General features: G+C 44.9%; 1 protein-coding gene across 1 annotated transcript in view; it reads left to right on the top strand.

The window, feature by feature from the left end:
* The first annotated feature begins 12,585 nt into the window (after positions 1–12,585).
* The window catches only part of TMEM184B (transmembrane protein 184B), a 14,629-nt gene continuing 10,016 nt past the window's right edge, over positions 12,586–17,198 (top strand). Inside the window, exons 1-2 of the mRNA XM_010282867.1 lie at positions 12,586–12,842; positions 15,324–15,489. Coding sequence (XP_010281169.1) covers positions 12,642–12,842; positions 15,324–15,489 — 367 coding nt within the window. The 5' untranslated portion in view covers positions 12,586–12,641. The remainder of the gene's footprint in view (positions 12,843–15,323; positions 15,490–17,198) is intronic.

Raw genomic sequence — 17,198 nt, 5'->3', positions numbered from 1 at the left:
CCCCTGATGCAGGCTACCCAATTCTTCCCCCCTCTCCCTCCTCGGCCAACATCCCTCTGCTGCAGCCCACCCAGTCTCCCCACGCAGACACACACAGACACGCAGTGCCCCGGCGCAGCCCCGCAGCCCCCGGTGCTATCACGCTTCTCGGTGGCGTTGGGCAGGCGTCAGTGTCGGTGTGTTCGGCCCCCGGCGGGCTGGGAGCACAGCAGACCTCAGCAGCATTGTGGACACCAGGTTTGAGTTTGCTGTGCCTTCTCTGGTTCAGGCTGGATGGACTGACGGACACCATGGGCATGTGCTGGTGGGGTAGGTGTGTGAGGAGGCTGTTACTGTGTGCTCCCATATCGCAGGTGAGCTATGAGATGGGTCTTGTTCGAATGCTCAGGATGGCTCAAAATTTCCATTGCTCCATGAGGGCTAATTCAGTCTTGGCAACTACAACGTGCGGTGGAAGGAGGGCTTTGAGAGAATGTGTGCGTGACTGGGTTCTGATGAATTGTGATCCGGGAAAGGGACTGGAGTGGTTTCAGGGACAGCTCTATGAAAGCTGCCTGGAACACTGTGAAGCTGTCAAGAGTGGGAGGAGGAGGAGGAGTAGGAAATCTAGAGGAAATACTGAAGGTGGTTCCTGCTTACAGAAAGTTTGAAACCGTTCTTGCCACATAAGGAGCTTGAACAGGAGTGATTATTGAAGACTTAGACAGGCTTCCCCAGGGAGAAGACTGTTTGCCTCCGTTGAAGAGAAAAATAGAAGGCATTGATCAATAGAGCAAAGGCTAACAGGATGAATAGAAATGTCTATTTCCTATCCTGCAAGAAAAAGACAACAATCGATGAAAATGTAATAAAGCATACATCCCGCTAACAAAGACTTGGTTATTTTAACACAACAGTTAACTGTTCCTTTGAACTTGTGTTGCTGCAAGTTACCCTTGAGTGTAAGAGCTTAGCAGCCTCGCTAAAAGAGACTGCAGATCTCTGTAGAAATGTTTGTGTCATTCAGGTTTCTAATACTAAAGGCTTGTATTTGTGTGGTACTTTTGGAAAAAATAAACTCAGTTTTAGGATGTTGGCTTAGTACTAAACAATAGGGAGAGCTTTTCTTATGGTGAAGGTATTCCACAAACGCCTACTTCAGGCTTTTTTTCATCATTGTTCCCAAGAAAATGGGCTTCGAATCTGCTCTGGTCTAGTGGAGCAGTTTTTAAGTCCTTAATACCATTGTTGTTACAGTCGTGCTGTAAACCTTAAGTGGCATGTATGCAGCAGGTGGCATCTGGAGCAGAAGTGATTTCGTCTTGCCGTGAAATGAAAGCACTGCTACTGATCAGCTCAGCGTACTGAATGGGTTGTGTTTTGGAAATGTGGGGCAAGGGGAAGAATGCCTCCCAATCACTCTGGCATCTTTTGTACTTCTATTTGTCTGTCTCCTTGGGACATGTGGCAGTTAGAAGGGGAAGGTTCTTAGATGTGCACAAGCTGGTCAGAAAATAAAGTTCAGCTTGACTAGCTGGTTTGGTGTAACGAAAGCATTCTGAGCTGGCTGGTTTCTAATGATTCGACAGAATCCAGCTAGAAATCTGCCTTGTTCTCGTGTCAGCTTGTTTGTCTGTTTGCTGGTAGCAAGCTGAGATGAGCTTTTGCGATTCGCAGTTGTGGGATTACAGATTCTTTTCTTTCCATGGGTAAAGGAAGGGTGGGTTGTTTTTTTTTCCAACTCAAAATAACTTTTAAAATGCCTTTTTTTCCCCCTAAAAATGTCAGTGTCTTTCTCTGCCCAGTTGTACTGCTGAGTTAACTAAAGCATCTAATAATCATGTTTTGACTCAAGACAACAACCTTTTAATTTCCATGTGATGGAATTTAGCCTTCATCCCTCCTCCCCTCCTGTTTTGGGTCTGTGTTTAATTGGCTTATGTTTGCAGTGATGGAGATGAGCTCTTGCCTGCTCCTTTTAGCAGGAGTGCCTGTTTCATTTTCCAGCAGCTCAAAGGATATCTTCGAGCTCTTGCAGCGCAATGGCTGGTGGGAGCAGCGAATTCCTGGGGAGGTGTTTGTTGTTTGGTCCTAGCTGCTTCAAGAGCCCAGTGTTGCACTGTTGAAGTATTGAAGGTTGAGGTAAAATACGAAGTTGCAAATCAGACTTGTTGATTCTGAGGGGCCGCTGTTGTGACTAGTTTTCACAGGGTTTTTGGGCTAAAATTGGGGAAACCAAGGTTATAAAGTGGTAGATGTAGAGATTGGGCTGTCTGTGGAATCAAGAGAATAGTACAGCCTCGGAGAGAAATTGCACTCAACCTTTGTACAGTAGAGCTTTCCTAGTACACAACTGCTGCTAGCTATCCACCTAACAAAGCTGCTGTGTGTTATTGAACAGCCAGGGCTCGGGGCAGAAGCTTTTTTCTGTTTTAGAGCTTGTGATTGATTGCACTCACTGAGGCCCTGGAAAATTGAGGTGTTATAGAGCACAGTGTTGTGTTTGGGTTTTGTGTGCTGAGTTGCCCATCTGTTTGCTTGAAGTGGTGTATGTGTTGTTCTCGCTGCTTCCCAAACTCTTTGGGGTTTGCTTTCTTGTGGTGGAAGAGCAGCTTCCTGCCAAGACATTACACCCTACCAGAACACTTGAGACTCTGAAAGCGGTTTGAAATGGTGATAAGATGGATTAAAACACTTAGCAAAAATAAGTGTAAAATACGATAGCACTTGGACTGGAAACACCCCTTTGGAAAAGCTTTTTGGTGTTTGGTTTTGGTTGGTTTGTTTGGTTGTTTTTGGGGTATTCTTGTTGTGGTTTTTTTTTCCTTATGGACTACTTTGAGAGGGAGCATGGGAGATATTTTCAGAGCAGTAATGCCCAACAAAGGTTTGGGAGGTGAAATTCTGCCAGCTGAAACAGTGAGCTGCAGCCGCCCTATAGGAGTGTCACCTCAGAGTTTTCCTCCTCTAGAAGGAGACAGGAGACTGGAGTACATGTTCTCTCTAGTGTTTAAAAATCAGCTCAACCTCCATGGGCTTTTTGTCTGTGGTGGCTTAAGTAAAATGTCTGGGAAGGCAACAGAGCAAACTGTGTCCACGGGAAGTGTAGTGTATAGGCAAGCTGCCCAGGAACTGTGCTGTAGCGGGTGTGACCAGGTCTTCATAGCCCCTGAGGGACATAAACTACAGGAAACCTGAAGAGGGAAATAACTTAGATGCTCTACCTGCAGCATTAAATGTCCTTTAACCCATAGAGTACCTGGATATTTATCTCTCCATCCTCAAGTCTGTCTCTAGATTGAAAGGATGGGAATACTGCTGTTCCTATCTTACAGTCACAGTGCCTGGGAGTCTGATGATACTGAAAGGATCAGCTGTTTAAGGACTTTGTATAATGGAGAGTAACCAAGAGCATAGAGAGATGGTGTCACGGCCTCAGATTTTTTGTGTCTAACCAGTCCTCTCTTCCTGGGTATGTTGTACAACTGGCCCCTGGTTGACTCTATGGCAAAAAGGTAGAAAAAGGTCTCTGGTTCAGCAAAGAAAATGACTGCAACATGTTACCTAGTGCAGCAGTGAGGCTTTGAGAAGGAGATGAGATGAAGTAATACGTTAAAAGCTGACCTTGCTGGCCCATTGTTCCCTCCCCAGTCTGTGGAACATGACATTAATGCTGTTGAAGGCTGCTGAGCTGATTGCTTGAAGAGCCTGTGGTTGCCTGGTCATCTCCAGCACAGATACAGCCTGTATAATTACATGCAGTAATGTAAGTAGCTGTGCCTCTGTTCCGGTTATTTAAAATGCACCTGGATAAGCCAGTCACCTGAGGAGGCAGATTAGAAGAGAGTGAATTTTTCTTCATGGCTCATCGCATCTTGTCTCCTTGTTGCCAGTTTTGCTAGGAAACGGTGGTTAGTGGTTGGTGAAGCTATTTGCAGCTAATTGTCCTATGGGAGCTGGGAGTGACCTCTGTCCTCCAAACTCTCCTGGTTTTCAGACTTCTTCCCCCAGTCCCAATGGCTTTCTGATGGCACTGATTTCACAGCAGAGTTTGAAGCCACAAGTTATTCATAAAAAATCCTATTTAGGCAACTTCATCCAACTGGGTAATTTAATCTTACTGTGTCTGGAAAAATTGGGTTGAAGTTTTGTCTTTAAGCATACACCCTCTCAGGTGGATGCTTGGTGTGCCTTGTTCTGTGTAGAGAGAATGCACTGCAGTTGCTGATTTCTGGGCTAGAGAGGGGGATTTCAGAATCGCCTCGAACTGTGTTTTAGTAGCTGTTGGCATCTGTCAGCTTCTAACGGTCTTGGCAACTTCTCTGCAAACCTCTGTGGTCAGCTTCGGTGCTGATTCAGGAAAGGTTGAGCAGCTTCTAGCCACTCGTGTGGTGTAAGTAGCCTTTGGAAAAGGCTGTCAGGCAAGGTTTTCCCCTCTGATGCTGTCTCTACTTGCTGTGCTTTAGCCAGCAAGGGTGAGAATTGATTTCCTCCTCCAGGCATCGTGCTCTGCCTGTGAGCTTCCAGAGGTAACTTTTGTGTGAGGGAAGTGCTGTCTGGGTTTATTCTTCAACTAGTAAAGCCATAATGCTGATGTATCTAGAGCTTGGCATTTTTGTGTGGGGAGGAACTCGCCTCTCCCAGGAGTCCAGGAATACAAAGCTCTTAATTCTGCTTTTAGAAGTCTGCATCTGTAGGATTTTTATTTTTCTTGATGGAGTAGCAAGGTGGGAGAGAAGTGTGGAGGGGGCAGTGTTGAACAGGAGTACTGAAATTAGGAGTCAGTGATTTTTGGGAATTAACAAGAGGGTGTATCTGTCCTATATCCAGAGTTTGAAACAGCAACAACCCATAAACAAAAATAAGCAGATTAGATGTTATGTTAGTAATAATAGAATGGCTTCCTAGTGAGTGGATTTGGGTGATTTGTTGAGAATCACTGTTTTTACTTCTGCAGTGCTTATCACTTCTACACATTTGCATCAGAGAATGGTTGCTGGGGAAGTCAGATGTGCCATCTCCCTCATATGCATCACTGGATAGTTGCCTAGGCTTGCGATAAGAAGTCTGGTTTCTTCCAGCACATTTACTTGCTAAATTTAAGTGTGGATCTGATCTGATAGATTCTTTATGTTACATTCTGTGTGGGAAAGTATGCTCCAATATAAAAAAACCCCCTTCCTTCATGTGTGACTGCCACAAGTTCAATGGCTTTTGATTGGGCTGTAGGGTTTGACTTCTGATTCTTCTCAGAGTAACTGTATACCCTGTGGCAACTTTAAAACTGGCACTTGGAGGTGGGAAGGATGAATGCAAGTGGTGGTGGAATAAGTTCTGATTTGACTTTGTTCTTGAGAATTTGGAAAATGGAATGCAAGCTTCCTGTGTCATGCTGGGCACAAGTGTTTACAACACATTCTTTTTCTTGTTGTCTCTTTCTTCTCTGCCAGCTGCAGAACATCTTTGTCATCTTTCTGTGTTTCTTACCTGGGACCAAAGGGCTTGGCTGGTTCATATGGACTGCTGCTGCTGGGAATATGGGAGAGGGACACAGCGCACGGCCCAAGTGTGCTTGATCCTGCTCTCAAAGGAGCAGTTGGAAGGTTGAGGAACATCCCTTCTCCTCCTCTCCCTCCCCCTTTCTCTTCTTTTTTTCCCTGTCTTCTTCCAAAAAAGGGACTGGATGTTGGATGTTGACCTATTACAATGTGGGTCAGTCCACAAAAAAAAAAAGGAGGATGGGGGGAGGAGGGCTGTGTGAGTACAGCGTGACAACAGAAATTAATAGAGCAGAAAAAAACTCTGGAAAGAAGAGTGCACGGCTCAGGGTAAAATGGTTTTATTGTTGATTCTGGGTTTTTAAATGGGTGCATGGGGAGGGGAAGCTACTCTCTTTGGAAGACTGTGTGTGGATTAGCAAAATGGGTGGGAGCTGTGTGAGTTGGAATTGGAGAAGATTTTTGTGGTATTCTCAGAGTTTAATTTCCTTAAAATGAAAATAGAAATTGTGTGGCCTCGTTGAAGGTTAAATTGTTTGTGCATACGGTATGCTCTTATGTGTACATAGGTGTTGGATCATCTCTTGAATATGGCTTAGTGGGTGCGTACCTTGCTCTGTGGTTTGGTCCTGCTAGGTGCCCGAGTCCTCTACCTTATGCTTCTGAGGCTAATGGTCTTCCTGCTCTGCTCATGCTGGTGCTACTGGTTTTATGTCCCAGTGATGCCGTTCTCTTGTTTCACTGACTGTACTAACAGCTGTTAGGAAAATTATGGCTGGGCGAAATCTCTTTAGTGTTCAGTCTCCTGACACCTCTGGAGAAATAACATTGTGAAGAACTGCATTTGGTTCTGAATTTGTTGTGCAGAGAGAAGTCATCCATTAAGCTGATAGGAAGTGCAGTAACTGCAGATTCAATCAGTGCATGTTATTGTAAATCTTGTCAAATGCCCGTCTTCTAGCTGAGCGCAGTATTGCTCATGTAATGTTTGGAGTTATGTGTGGGTGCGTGTGTATAAAGTGCGTGCTGTGCGGTGACTTTCACTTACTTGAGATCAAGAAAGCTTTGCCCAGCATAAATGGTAAAATGTAAATGAGTTGCACTAGTAAAAATTGCATGCCAGGTCACATACTTAAGTCACAGGTTGTTTTGGGAATGCTACTGGAGAGCTTAAACATGCAGTGTTGGGACCTTCTCATGTCTCATAGCTAACTAAACTGGATGCCACCCCAGAGAACCAAAGCAATTTAAGAAGTAATAAATTTAAAAGCATTTGATTTTCTTTTATTGCTATCACCAATTTGAGCTGCACCAGTGACTCTCTTACTGTGTGGTGTTACGTTATTTGGTCCTGACTCTCTCCCTCCTCCTTTTCCTAGTTTTTGCCAGATCAGCTGGTGATGCCACGCCTTTCAGGGTTGAAAAAACCTTACATCTGTTATGAATTTGCAATATATACCTAGCACAATGGAAAGAGCTGATCCCAGTTGGCAATTCTAGGCATTCTTACAATTAAAATAGTCTAAAAGAAACCTTGAACCATTTTGTTGTGTGTTCTTCTACTCCTTATAAGCCTAGGGGACATTATGAAAACCATAAAGCTCTTTCTTTCACTCATGTAAAGCTCCGGCTTGTGTTCTAATAGATGCAGAGAATTCACACTTTAAATCACCTACCACGTGGCACTTCTGCATTGGTCTTTTTGGGTCTAGAATAAGGATAATTTAATGGAGAAACTCTTGGAGGAGTAAGAAGTTAAGAGGGGAGTGGAAAATGGTTTTGTATCTTAACAGAAACAAAGTTCAGCGTGGTGAATATTTGAAACTACAGTAAGTGTGGAGTAGGTTTTAAGGAGAAACAATTTCTTTCCTCTTAGCTTTCCAGGAGAGCCTTGTAGCCAGGCTGTGCATGTTTTGTTGGATTGTATCTTGTACAGCAGAAGGAGGCTTAGCTGTTAAGACTCTTTCATGGGATAACTTTGTGTATCATTCTTTGCGCTCTCAGCAGTTTAGAAATGAAATACTTTTAGCCTCACAGGAGATGATCTATTTTAAAAACACAGATTGTGTTTGCAGATGGCAGAGAATGGCTTCAGAGTCGTGTCGTTTGGAGTTCTTTTCCTACCGACATCAGGGCGAAGCGAGCACGCCGTTGCCAGCTGCACAACGGAGAGGGTCTTGCTCAGAGCAGGCAGCCCGCTCCTCCTTTTCTGGACTCTGTGATGGAATATGTGTTCAGAAGTACCCCTAGGAACTGAAGGACCAAGCTTTAACATTTCTTCCCTCTTACACCACTTCTATTGTGTCAGAAATGGAGTTTACGTATTTGTTTGTCTTTATGTAGAAATAGCTCCTCCTTGGTGCTAACATTTTCCATGCCTTTATGCAAGCTAAAAATGAAGTTTTTTGTTTTCACTTGTGTCACATCCCTTCTGTTTACTGTTCTGAGTTTAACATGGCAGCTTCTTCCATCGAAAATAATGCTAGAGACAGAAGGTCTCTGTTTCCAAAAGATACAGGAATGGCAATCTGCTCCTGATTGAGAATTACTGCATTGCTGTTTTGCTGGATGCAGGCCCCGTGGACACATCCCTGCTAGCTTCACACTGGAGTGGTGTCTGTAACAGAACGGGTCCTCATGCAGGTTGGAGCCCCTTCCCTATCGAGAATCTCGGTAACAGTGTTTTGCATCTCTAGGTTTTTATCAAGATGGTTATCTTGATATAAATAGCACATGCTTTGCTTTATTTTCTTTTCTCCTTCTTGCATTGAGAGCAGACCCTAATACTCCTAAAGTGCTTTCAGAAGATCTGTTAGATAAGTTTTAAGCTGATACTAGGTTGGCGTTAAGCTAATGCCCTAGCAGTACAAGGCCCTGTCTTGCTCTAATGTGTGTAATTTGTAATGGCATCAGGGCAGGAACATGTAACAGCTCTTTGGGGATGGGAGTGTCATTCCTGCCATGCACGTTCGGGGTTGTTGGGTATAGACCTCACGCAGACCTAAGTGCTACCTGAAGCTCATGTAGCCCACATACAGGTATCATACCAGCCGATCCAAGTTTCCTGTGGCCATCCTCAAATACAACTCAGCCTGTGTCCGAAAGCCCTGTGTGTTTACCGAGATGTACTTTTCTGTGCGCGTGTTTCCAGTTTCCAAAGTTTGGTGCTTTTCCTGGCTATCTGTTCTCCTGGTCCTGTTTGGGATGTGCTATATTGCAGATTACCTCCGGGGGGAGCAAGGTAGTCAGCTGGAGATGGGGAAAGCTTCAGGAGTGCAATTTTGAAGTGTTGAAATGTTTTCCTTGGATATACTTAGGAGGGCCCTCCAGAGAGGGAGAGTAAGTGTGCGAGTAACTTTACTCTCCCTTGAAATGGAAGCAATGAGGTGGAGGAGAAAGAGATTGGCAGAGAAAACTGGATATGCAGAAGAGTAAGGAACTCTTCAAAATTTATTATGCATTAGATTAGTTTGTCTTGTATTGCATTGGTAATTTCGGTTTCTAAAGACCCCTGATTTGCCATATAGTAATGTCAAGTGCCTTCCTCATGGTTTGGTACCTCACAGTGCTGGGAACTGTACGGGCAGAGAACAAAAAGATGGCTGTCCCAAGGAACTTAAAATGCACAAGGAACAACAGAGAAATACAGCCAGCTGGGAGGAGCACACAGGAAAGAGATTACAGCCAGTAGCCTAACTGTTCTCAGGTTGTTGCACAGCTGGACTAGCAAAGTGAGAGAATGGAGAAAATCCAGGTAAATATGAAATAGTTTTGTGGCTGTTGGAAAGGGTCTTTTTCCCCAGGCCTGAGAGGAAGGAGGAGGGTATGTGTTGCAGCACTGACATGGACTGTGATGGATGTAGGAGTCCAGGAAACAAGTATCAAAACACATTCACTGTGTCAGGTGGGAGGGAAGCTGCTTACACCAGGGTGCTTGATCTGTAGCTCGTCAAGGCAGCGTGTTTGCTGTGACGTGCTCCCCGGCACTGCCTTTGCTGGAAGCCTGTGCTAATGATGTGCTGGGCTCGTGTCCCTGTTGCGTGGTGAGGAAGAGGCATCTCAGAAACAAGGCCTATTAAGAGAGTTGCCATAGCCTGCCCTCATGCTGCTCCTTTTAACAAGGCAAAGGAGGAGCAAGCAGACTCTGAGCTGGTGGTAGTGAATGAGCTGAAATCCACTCACCTGGTTAAGGCTCCGATCATCTGTGCTATTATCGATTTCTTAAATATAGTACAGAATTGCTCTTACACCTTCAGTTTCTTGCATACGGTAGTCTTTTGTAATAGCTTTGTGCACTGCTTATACCTGTCGTAGCAATGGTAGATGGGATTTTAGGAGATTTAGAAGGGATAATTTGGAAGGTATATGTTAATTTTGCAGATTCAGGAGTACAGTGTTGCTTCCTGTTTCACTAGCAAGGAGAATGAACTGCAAGTTGATGCTTACAACCAATAAAAAGTATCAACCGATTAAAAAGTTGTCCTCAGGGGCAACCCTGAGGAACAGGGGGGTGCTTACGGGTCAGGTGGGGTTTGGGGTAGGAGAAGCGGAGCACTGGTTAAGAAAGTTTTTCTTTTAGAGCAGAGTGCTGGAAAGCGTTATTAGTTTCAATGACTGTATGAATTAAAGGGGATTAGGTGAAGAATGATACATAATCATGTAATTAATGACAGTTGATGTATAATCACAAGGGGGCAGTGTTAAGGTTACATATACAACTTGAACTTGTAAGTGTCCTTGCTTCTGAATATGTAACCCTTGTCATGTCAAAATGCTTGTTCACTTTTTGCTGTTTCAGCTTCTTTTAAAATGCGTGCAGAGAAGCAGGGGAATTCCCTTTCAGATCTTCAGTCCTGCTGCCATTACTGGCGCTGCATTTGGGTCTGTGCTGTTGGTGCATTTTGATTAGCTGGAGCGTGCAGCTTCAGGACCTGTCCCTCCTGCCACTGGTGGTCTGCAGTAGAGATACTCTCCCCCATGAACTTTAGAAAGGGCTTAGCAGCTTCCTCTCTTGCATCGCTCCCAAAGTGCACTGGGATGTGCAGGATTGCAGCTGGCTGGACTTTATTTAGAGCTAGGTTAACCACAGGTGCATCTGCTCTGATTTCGTTTTAGATGTGTCCTTTGTGAGCTTAGTGGAAGCACTCTGAGCACTGTGAGTGTTCAGTTGCTTCAGAAGTCACTTGGGTAGAAATCCCTTTCTTCTCAAAGCAAAAAAACCCTTGCTAGCTTGTGACATCTCCATCCAGCCTTCATATCTCCAAATTTTAAGATATAGTATAGATAATGTAATGTGTGTATGCTTTGAAACTCAAAACTTACCAGTACAGGGAATAAAACTGTTCAGGACTGGAAAGGAATTACCCTTCAGTACATGCAGTTACAGAAAGCTGTAACTCAGAGCAGGGGTATTTTGGAAAAAGAATGACTAGAAAGAATGAAGAAAAGCAAGTTTGACAATTATTTTGTAAATTAAACTGTAACAGTTCTGCAGCTCCCTCTATAGTAAGATAATATCTGCTTAAACAAATCTGGGTATTTCCCAGGATTTGTATTTGTTCTCTTCCCCCTGTGGAAGAAAGCAGAAATGAGGTGGAATGTGGCATAAGCAACATCAGAATCCTGTGCAACGCTGGTGCAAGTGTGTGGTTTGGAAAAGCATGTGCACATTTGCACACCTTACGGTGCACGTGGAAATGATTTGCTCCTGGCCCTCTGCTTTTACTGGGTGCCTGTTCCCTGATTTGTGCTGTGGCTTCAGGTGAATCAAGGCTGGGGCAGATCATCTGTGGATGTATGTCCTCTGTAGTGTTCTGCTGTGACCTGTCAGTAAATAACAGACGTGTCCTTCCCTGCTGCAGCTGTAAATTATGGCAATGGATCGTTGGCCTTTCTAAAGCCCTTTCCAAAGCCCTTTCCATCTGCTGATCTTAAAGGCCTGTGTAAGAGCTACGTCTTGTGCTTTTACAGAAAGGGTATCCCAGTAACTTACTAGGAGGTCATCATAAGGAGGCAATATTATGCTATTCCCCTTGATAACCATGGCTTTGCTGCAGCTGCATCAGAAGCAGCTCTGCTAGTGGAGAGAACCAATGGCTGCCTGCTTGTGATCATGGCTTAAGTGGATTATCTTCCTCCGATCCAGAGGTCACATTAGACCCTGCTTACAACGAAATTAAAAATAATAGCTGCTTTAGATCTTAGACCTTCAATAATTTCTTCCATTGAAAGAAAATAGCTTTTCATCCAGGAAATGGCTGAGGGTCATGCTGCTTTGAAATATTGCACGTCTTTGTGTTCTGGGTGTGTTTTCATGGGTCAACTGGCTTTTCAAAGACAATCAGGTTAAATTCATGTCATGTAGAAAACAATGCTAAGTTAGTAGAATTAGTGACAGGCTAGCTAAGTGTACCGTGCCTTATGATGTTTGGTAAAAGCATCGCTTTCATGCTGCTCTTTCTAGTGAGGAGAGCTTTCAGTGCATATCCTTCCAATGAAGGTACTTTGGGCTGGGTGTAGTTTTCAAAATGGCAGCAGGAGAGGTGGGGATTGCTCTCTGGAGGAATAAGGATGCTCTTTCCCCCTTACTGCAGAGTGACACTTTGTGGTGCATGTTCTTTCTTCCTACTGCTGCTTGTTCTGCTGCCTTCCAGATGAAAGCGTAAGACAAAGGATCTGGCAGACTAACCATAAGACTGGGACATGGCAGAATAGCCAGTGCTTTTGTGGAAAGTTAGCTGTTAACTTAGGTGTGTCTTTCCTCTTCCAGTATGAATGATTTACATACTTCTTTTTGATCTCAGGCGAATGCCATATTAGTCTCGTTCTTAAATATTTTTATTGCGGAAGGGTGGAGACAATGGCGATGGCAGTGTTTCATGATCTTGGAGAGGCTGTGTTGTCAGTGGTAGAGAGATTCCTGAGTACCACATGATTTGTTGTATCACGAGGGATGGCAGTGGCAGACTTATCCAGGTCCTGTTCATAAAGCATGTGAGCAGCCTGGTGAAAAGCATGTGAGAGAAAGTGAAAAGTACTGTTACTGTTATGCTCCCGAGCCCTTTCAGTTGAGTTCAATTGCTTTTTGATTCTCTTCCTTGACAGGTCTTGACTTGCGGGCAGCTATTCAGCAATTCCAACTGGAACCTCACACCAAAAGACATCATGATAGTGATGACTGACGTCACTGCAGCCCCCAGACTGGGGTCAACTGCCACCACTCCAGCTGTGGCTCCCAACTTCTCCTGGATGCCAGAGGATGGCAGCCCCACGGCTGTGGAGCAGCCAATATTCCTCATGACCACTGCTGCTCAAGCCATCTCAGGTTTCTTTGTATGGACAGCTTTGCTCATCACCTGCCATCAGGTAAAACTCTGTCACTTGTACTTCTCATACTTTTCCCCACGTGGAGGAATACATAGGATTCCCTAGCATACGTCTGCCAGATACAGCTGTGTGATGGGGCTTTGCAGACTCTGGAGTGGTACCAGGACTACTTCTTTCGGGTCTAATATTATCTGTGCTGATCAAGGTGGCAACATTTATATGAAGGCCTTTTTCTGCCCTGGTTCAGACCATTTCCATAGTGTAAATGGAGAGGAAGCAAACTCTTTAGCAGGTGTAAAACATTTGGCCATCTCTTGAGTGTTTGCAGAAGGCTGTGTTATCTCAAGCTATCCTTTCCCAGGTCTTGTGGCTGAATCTAGCCATTTTGTTATTGTGTCAGCTGTTAGCTAAATGATCGTGGTCATCTGTTGTTTGACATGCCTCCTTTGATCTCCTGTGCCAGTGGATTCCACAGGCTGAACTCTGCTGTGGAAAGGAGTAGCAGGAAATGTTTTATTTTAATGTTTTTCCCCTCCCCTCTTTTTGGAGCAGGTGTCCTGGGAGCCAGAACAAGTCAAACCCTGCATCCTGTTGCGTACCTCTTTCATGCGGTTGTCATGTGAACTGAAAAACACAGTGGGGAAGCGCAAGCCCTGTTATTTATCAACCCGTGTTTTGTACCTGTTGATCCGTAGATTCCAGAGTGATGACTAGGATCTAGAAAACTACAGCCTATTGATGGAGTACAGGGGCTAGTGAAGTTCAAAAATGGATTAGTCACTGATGAATAAGAATAACACCTGCAGTTTCACCAGCTTGGGTAACAATTACAAGTGCCATGGATCCTCCTGTTTCAGAGCACAAATTGATTGCCTACTGAGGGTAGGAAGAAACCTTTCCTCTGCAGTACAGCATTGCACAGTTAGGCATTAATGCACTTTTCGAAAGGAACCAATGGAGGTCAGTGCCAAAAAGACGCAGTTGGTTGAAATGTGCTCCTGTCCTGTTAGAAGGCAGCAGTTCCCATGCTCTTGTAGGCGCACAGATCGCAGGGCTCTTGTGACATCCCAAGGGCAAAGCTTAGAGTCATCTGAACTCCACTGTCAGCTGTCACTGTGCTGGGTGAGGTGTGTCACTGGGATTGTCACAAGGAAAAAATATCCCTAAAGTTTGTTAGTATATTTTCAGTCAGTTCTCCTCAGGAAAAGAGCTTTTGTGAGCTCCTTGTGAGACAGGGAGAGGAAACAGAAGTATTCTGAGCCCTTCAGTTGGTTTGGCCAGATCTGGCCAAGGGGCAGGGAGACATGAGCAACATACAGATGGGGAGAGACAAGCCCCTCTCCTGTACGAGGGAAAGGCAAGAACATCAATGTGTGCTTCATTAGACCTTGGAGAATCATCACAGCTCCCCCAAATGCAGGGTGAAGCTTTTCAGACAAATGCTTGTGCCTCTTCAGGCAGCAAAATCGGTCAGTTGTGAGGCATGTATGTAATAAACTAGCTGTTATTACTCCCAGCAGTTGGGGCAGTGGCTTGATGAGGCTTGCCATACAGAGGTCTTGCCTTGGGTAACGTGCCCTCTGCTGGCTCCATGGCTGACACAGTGTACCTGCAACTCGTGCTGAAGCTCTGGCCCTATTATTAGGCTATTATTACAGGAGTGGTGCTCATCTTCAGGGTATGCTTGTGGTCAATACCTTTCCCAGGAGGTGGGTATTCTGTGAAAAAGCATTTTAGGTGTGGGATTTAATGATGGCTAACAAACTGTGAGTGGTGGGAGTGTTGTGGGGTGGGGATGTTGCAGTCCCCTCAGCCAGTGACTTAGGGGGATTGGCATGTGTGCAGACAGTCAGACAAAAGAAGCGGTGTGGCTGTGTGGTTCCTTTGAGCACAGTGCATGAGCTTGGTGCTCACTTGATGGCTGACGCTTTGTGGCTGTGCTGTAAATGATGTGCAGAATGGCACTTTTTGAGCAGATGGGCTGTGGCTTATCAACTCTTGGCAGTGCTATGAAGGGCTCTCTTAGGTTGTTTCAGGTGAAAGTCTTGAAAGCATCCAAAACTGCCAAGAGAGTGAGAGTGTTTACAACAAGCATGTGCTTAAGTGCATGCTCCTTCCCTCTTCAGAGAAAAGCAGCCTGCAGTGTTGTGAATCTTACGTATTTAAAACAGGAGAGCAGGAATATGGGCTTGATAATCAGGGGGAAAAAACAAAAGAATATGGGTAAGGTGATGGTAATAACAGTAAATTAATTGCCTATAAGAAATCAGATTAGAAATGCCTGCCCTTCCTTTTCCTTCTCCTTCCCCCTCTCTGAAACTAAGGGGTGCTATACGGATGCCACAAGATAACGGTGATTTTTTTTTTTTTTTATGCTTATCACCTTGAAGCTGCTGGAGGCAATCAAGAGATGATTTACTAAGTTTGTTTTTCCTGGCCCAATTGACTCTCCAGTTCCACTTTCTTCTCTCTCTGTTCCATATACTGCTGATTCTGGTCTTCCCTCTCTTGTCTTCCCAGATCTACATGCATCTTCGTTGCTATAGCTGCCCAAATGAACAGCGCTACATTGTTCGGATCCTCTTCATTGTGCCCATTTATGCCTTTGACTCATGGCTCAGTCTCCTGTTCTTCACCAATGACCAGTACTATGTTTACTTCAGCACAGTGCGGGACTGCTATGAAGGTAAGGAGGGGTCAGACAGAAAATGGGGGAGGTAGGAAGTCTCTGCCCTGAGAGAACTTTTGCTCTTGGTTGGGAACATGAAGAAAGCATCTCTGTCACCTACTGAGACAGCATTTTACAATGTGTCTGACTGCTTGACCATGACTTGCTCACTGACTGAAAAAAATAATTGAATCATGGGTTGGGAGAGACCTTTAAAGATCATCTAGTCCAACCCCTCTGCCATGGGCCAGGACATCTTTCACTAGATCAGGTTGCTCAAAGCCCCGTCCAACCTGACCTTCTCCCTGCTGGCTTCTGTGCATAACAGTATGTGTTGAGCCTTCCTCCAATGTTCTGTAGAGACATAGCTTATGATTTTCTTGCGTCCTTTGCTTCAGGAAGGTGTAAAGCAAAAAATCTGATTCTACCTGGGTGTTTAAGGCGAGGTATTGGTTAGCTCCTGGCTCTTGGAACAGCACTTACTTAGCAGCCAGATGCTTGCTTTGTTCTGTTTTCCTGGCACAGTTTGTTAGTGACGTATTCTTCTGGTCCCATCCTGTGGCCACTTGTGTGATCGCACAGAGTAGCACAGCCACCACATGCTGGTGTTGGTGAGGTGTAAAGCGCTTTGGAGTCCTGCAGGAGGGAGGGTGCCATGTTCAGGATGAGTTACCAATTGCTTTCTTTTCAGTTATCTGCGACAGATACCACTAGTGTTGTATGTGGAAGCAGTTACTCTCCAATAAATGCTATCTAAACATCCCTTCTGATCTCATCCAGGAAGAAGCCTCTACCCACTCAGCAGCAGACTGCACTCTAGCAGTGTATTTTTGAGGATATTTTATCACCACACGCTCATTAAATCAAAACTCATTCATGCAGTTGTTTTGGTGAGATCTGCATTGCAGAGAGGTGTCCCTCACCATGTGAACAAGTTAATCGGCTGAAAGGACCAGCAGGCCCTCCTTCACATCCACAACAGTGCTCTGAGATGCAGCAGCAGATGGCAAATGCACACACGTGATTCAGAAGGCACCTTTCTTTTTGGTTGTGTTTTTTTTTTTCCTTACCTCCTTCCACACCCTGTACATGTGTGTAGGTCTAGCAGGAAGCGTCCTGCTGTGCAAAACTCCTCTCCTAGCAACAGCTGCTATCCCTCTGCCTCGCTTGCTCAGGGAATTTGCAAACATCCGAGCGTCTCTTCAGGAGGCAGCCCGTACTCCAGAGTTCACTCAGCACATTGGGCTGTGTGGAAAGACTACAGATGGAGGTGAAAGCACCTTTGGTCAGCAGGTTCTCTCCCTCGCTTTTTCTGGGGACCTCTTTGAAATAACCTTTTTCTTCTCTGCCTTCCCTTGTCATCCACCTTATAATTTCATTTTTGGGAAGGTTTTAGGTTGCAAAGTGAGGGGAGCTCTGTTAGGGAACAGTGGGAGAAGACCCTGTTAATTTTTGAAAGATGTCTTGGGCCATTTATGGGCTGTGTTTTGTAGTGCACATTAGGATGAGTACATTTTGGTGTTGCTTTTTCATGTGACTGCATCTGTACAAAGCTGGGTGTCAGTTAGACTGACACAAGTAGATTTTTTTTGTTATGTTGATGTCGTGAGTACCATCTGATGAATGTGGATCAGGAATGGGCGAAGAGTTCTTTTGCTGGTGTGGTAAGCTCTGATAGCTAGCACTCATTTCTTTTGGGGATGGAAGGGCAGATACTCTCCTGCCCC

Source organism: Phaethon lepturus, unplaced genomic scaffold (genome assembly GCF_000687285.1).
Source record: "Phaethon lepturus isolate BGI_N335 unplaced genomic scaffold, ASM68728v1 scaffold20492, whole genome shotgun sequence".
Classification (NCBI taxonomy): Eukaryota; Metazoa; Chordata; class Aves; order Phaethontiformes; family Phaethontidae; genus Phaethon; species Phaethon lepturus.
Note: the sequence above shows the minus strand (reverse complement) of the source record. Positions and strands in the feature narration are given on the sequence as shown.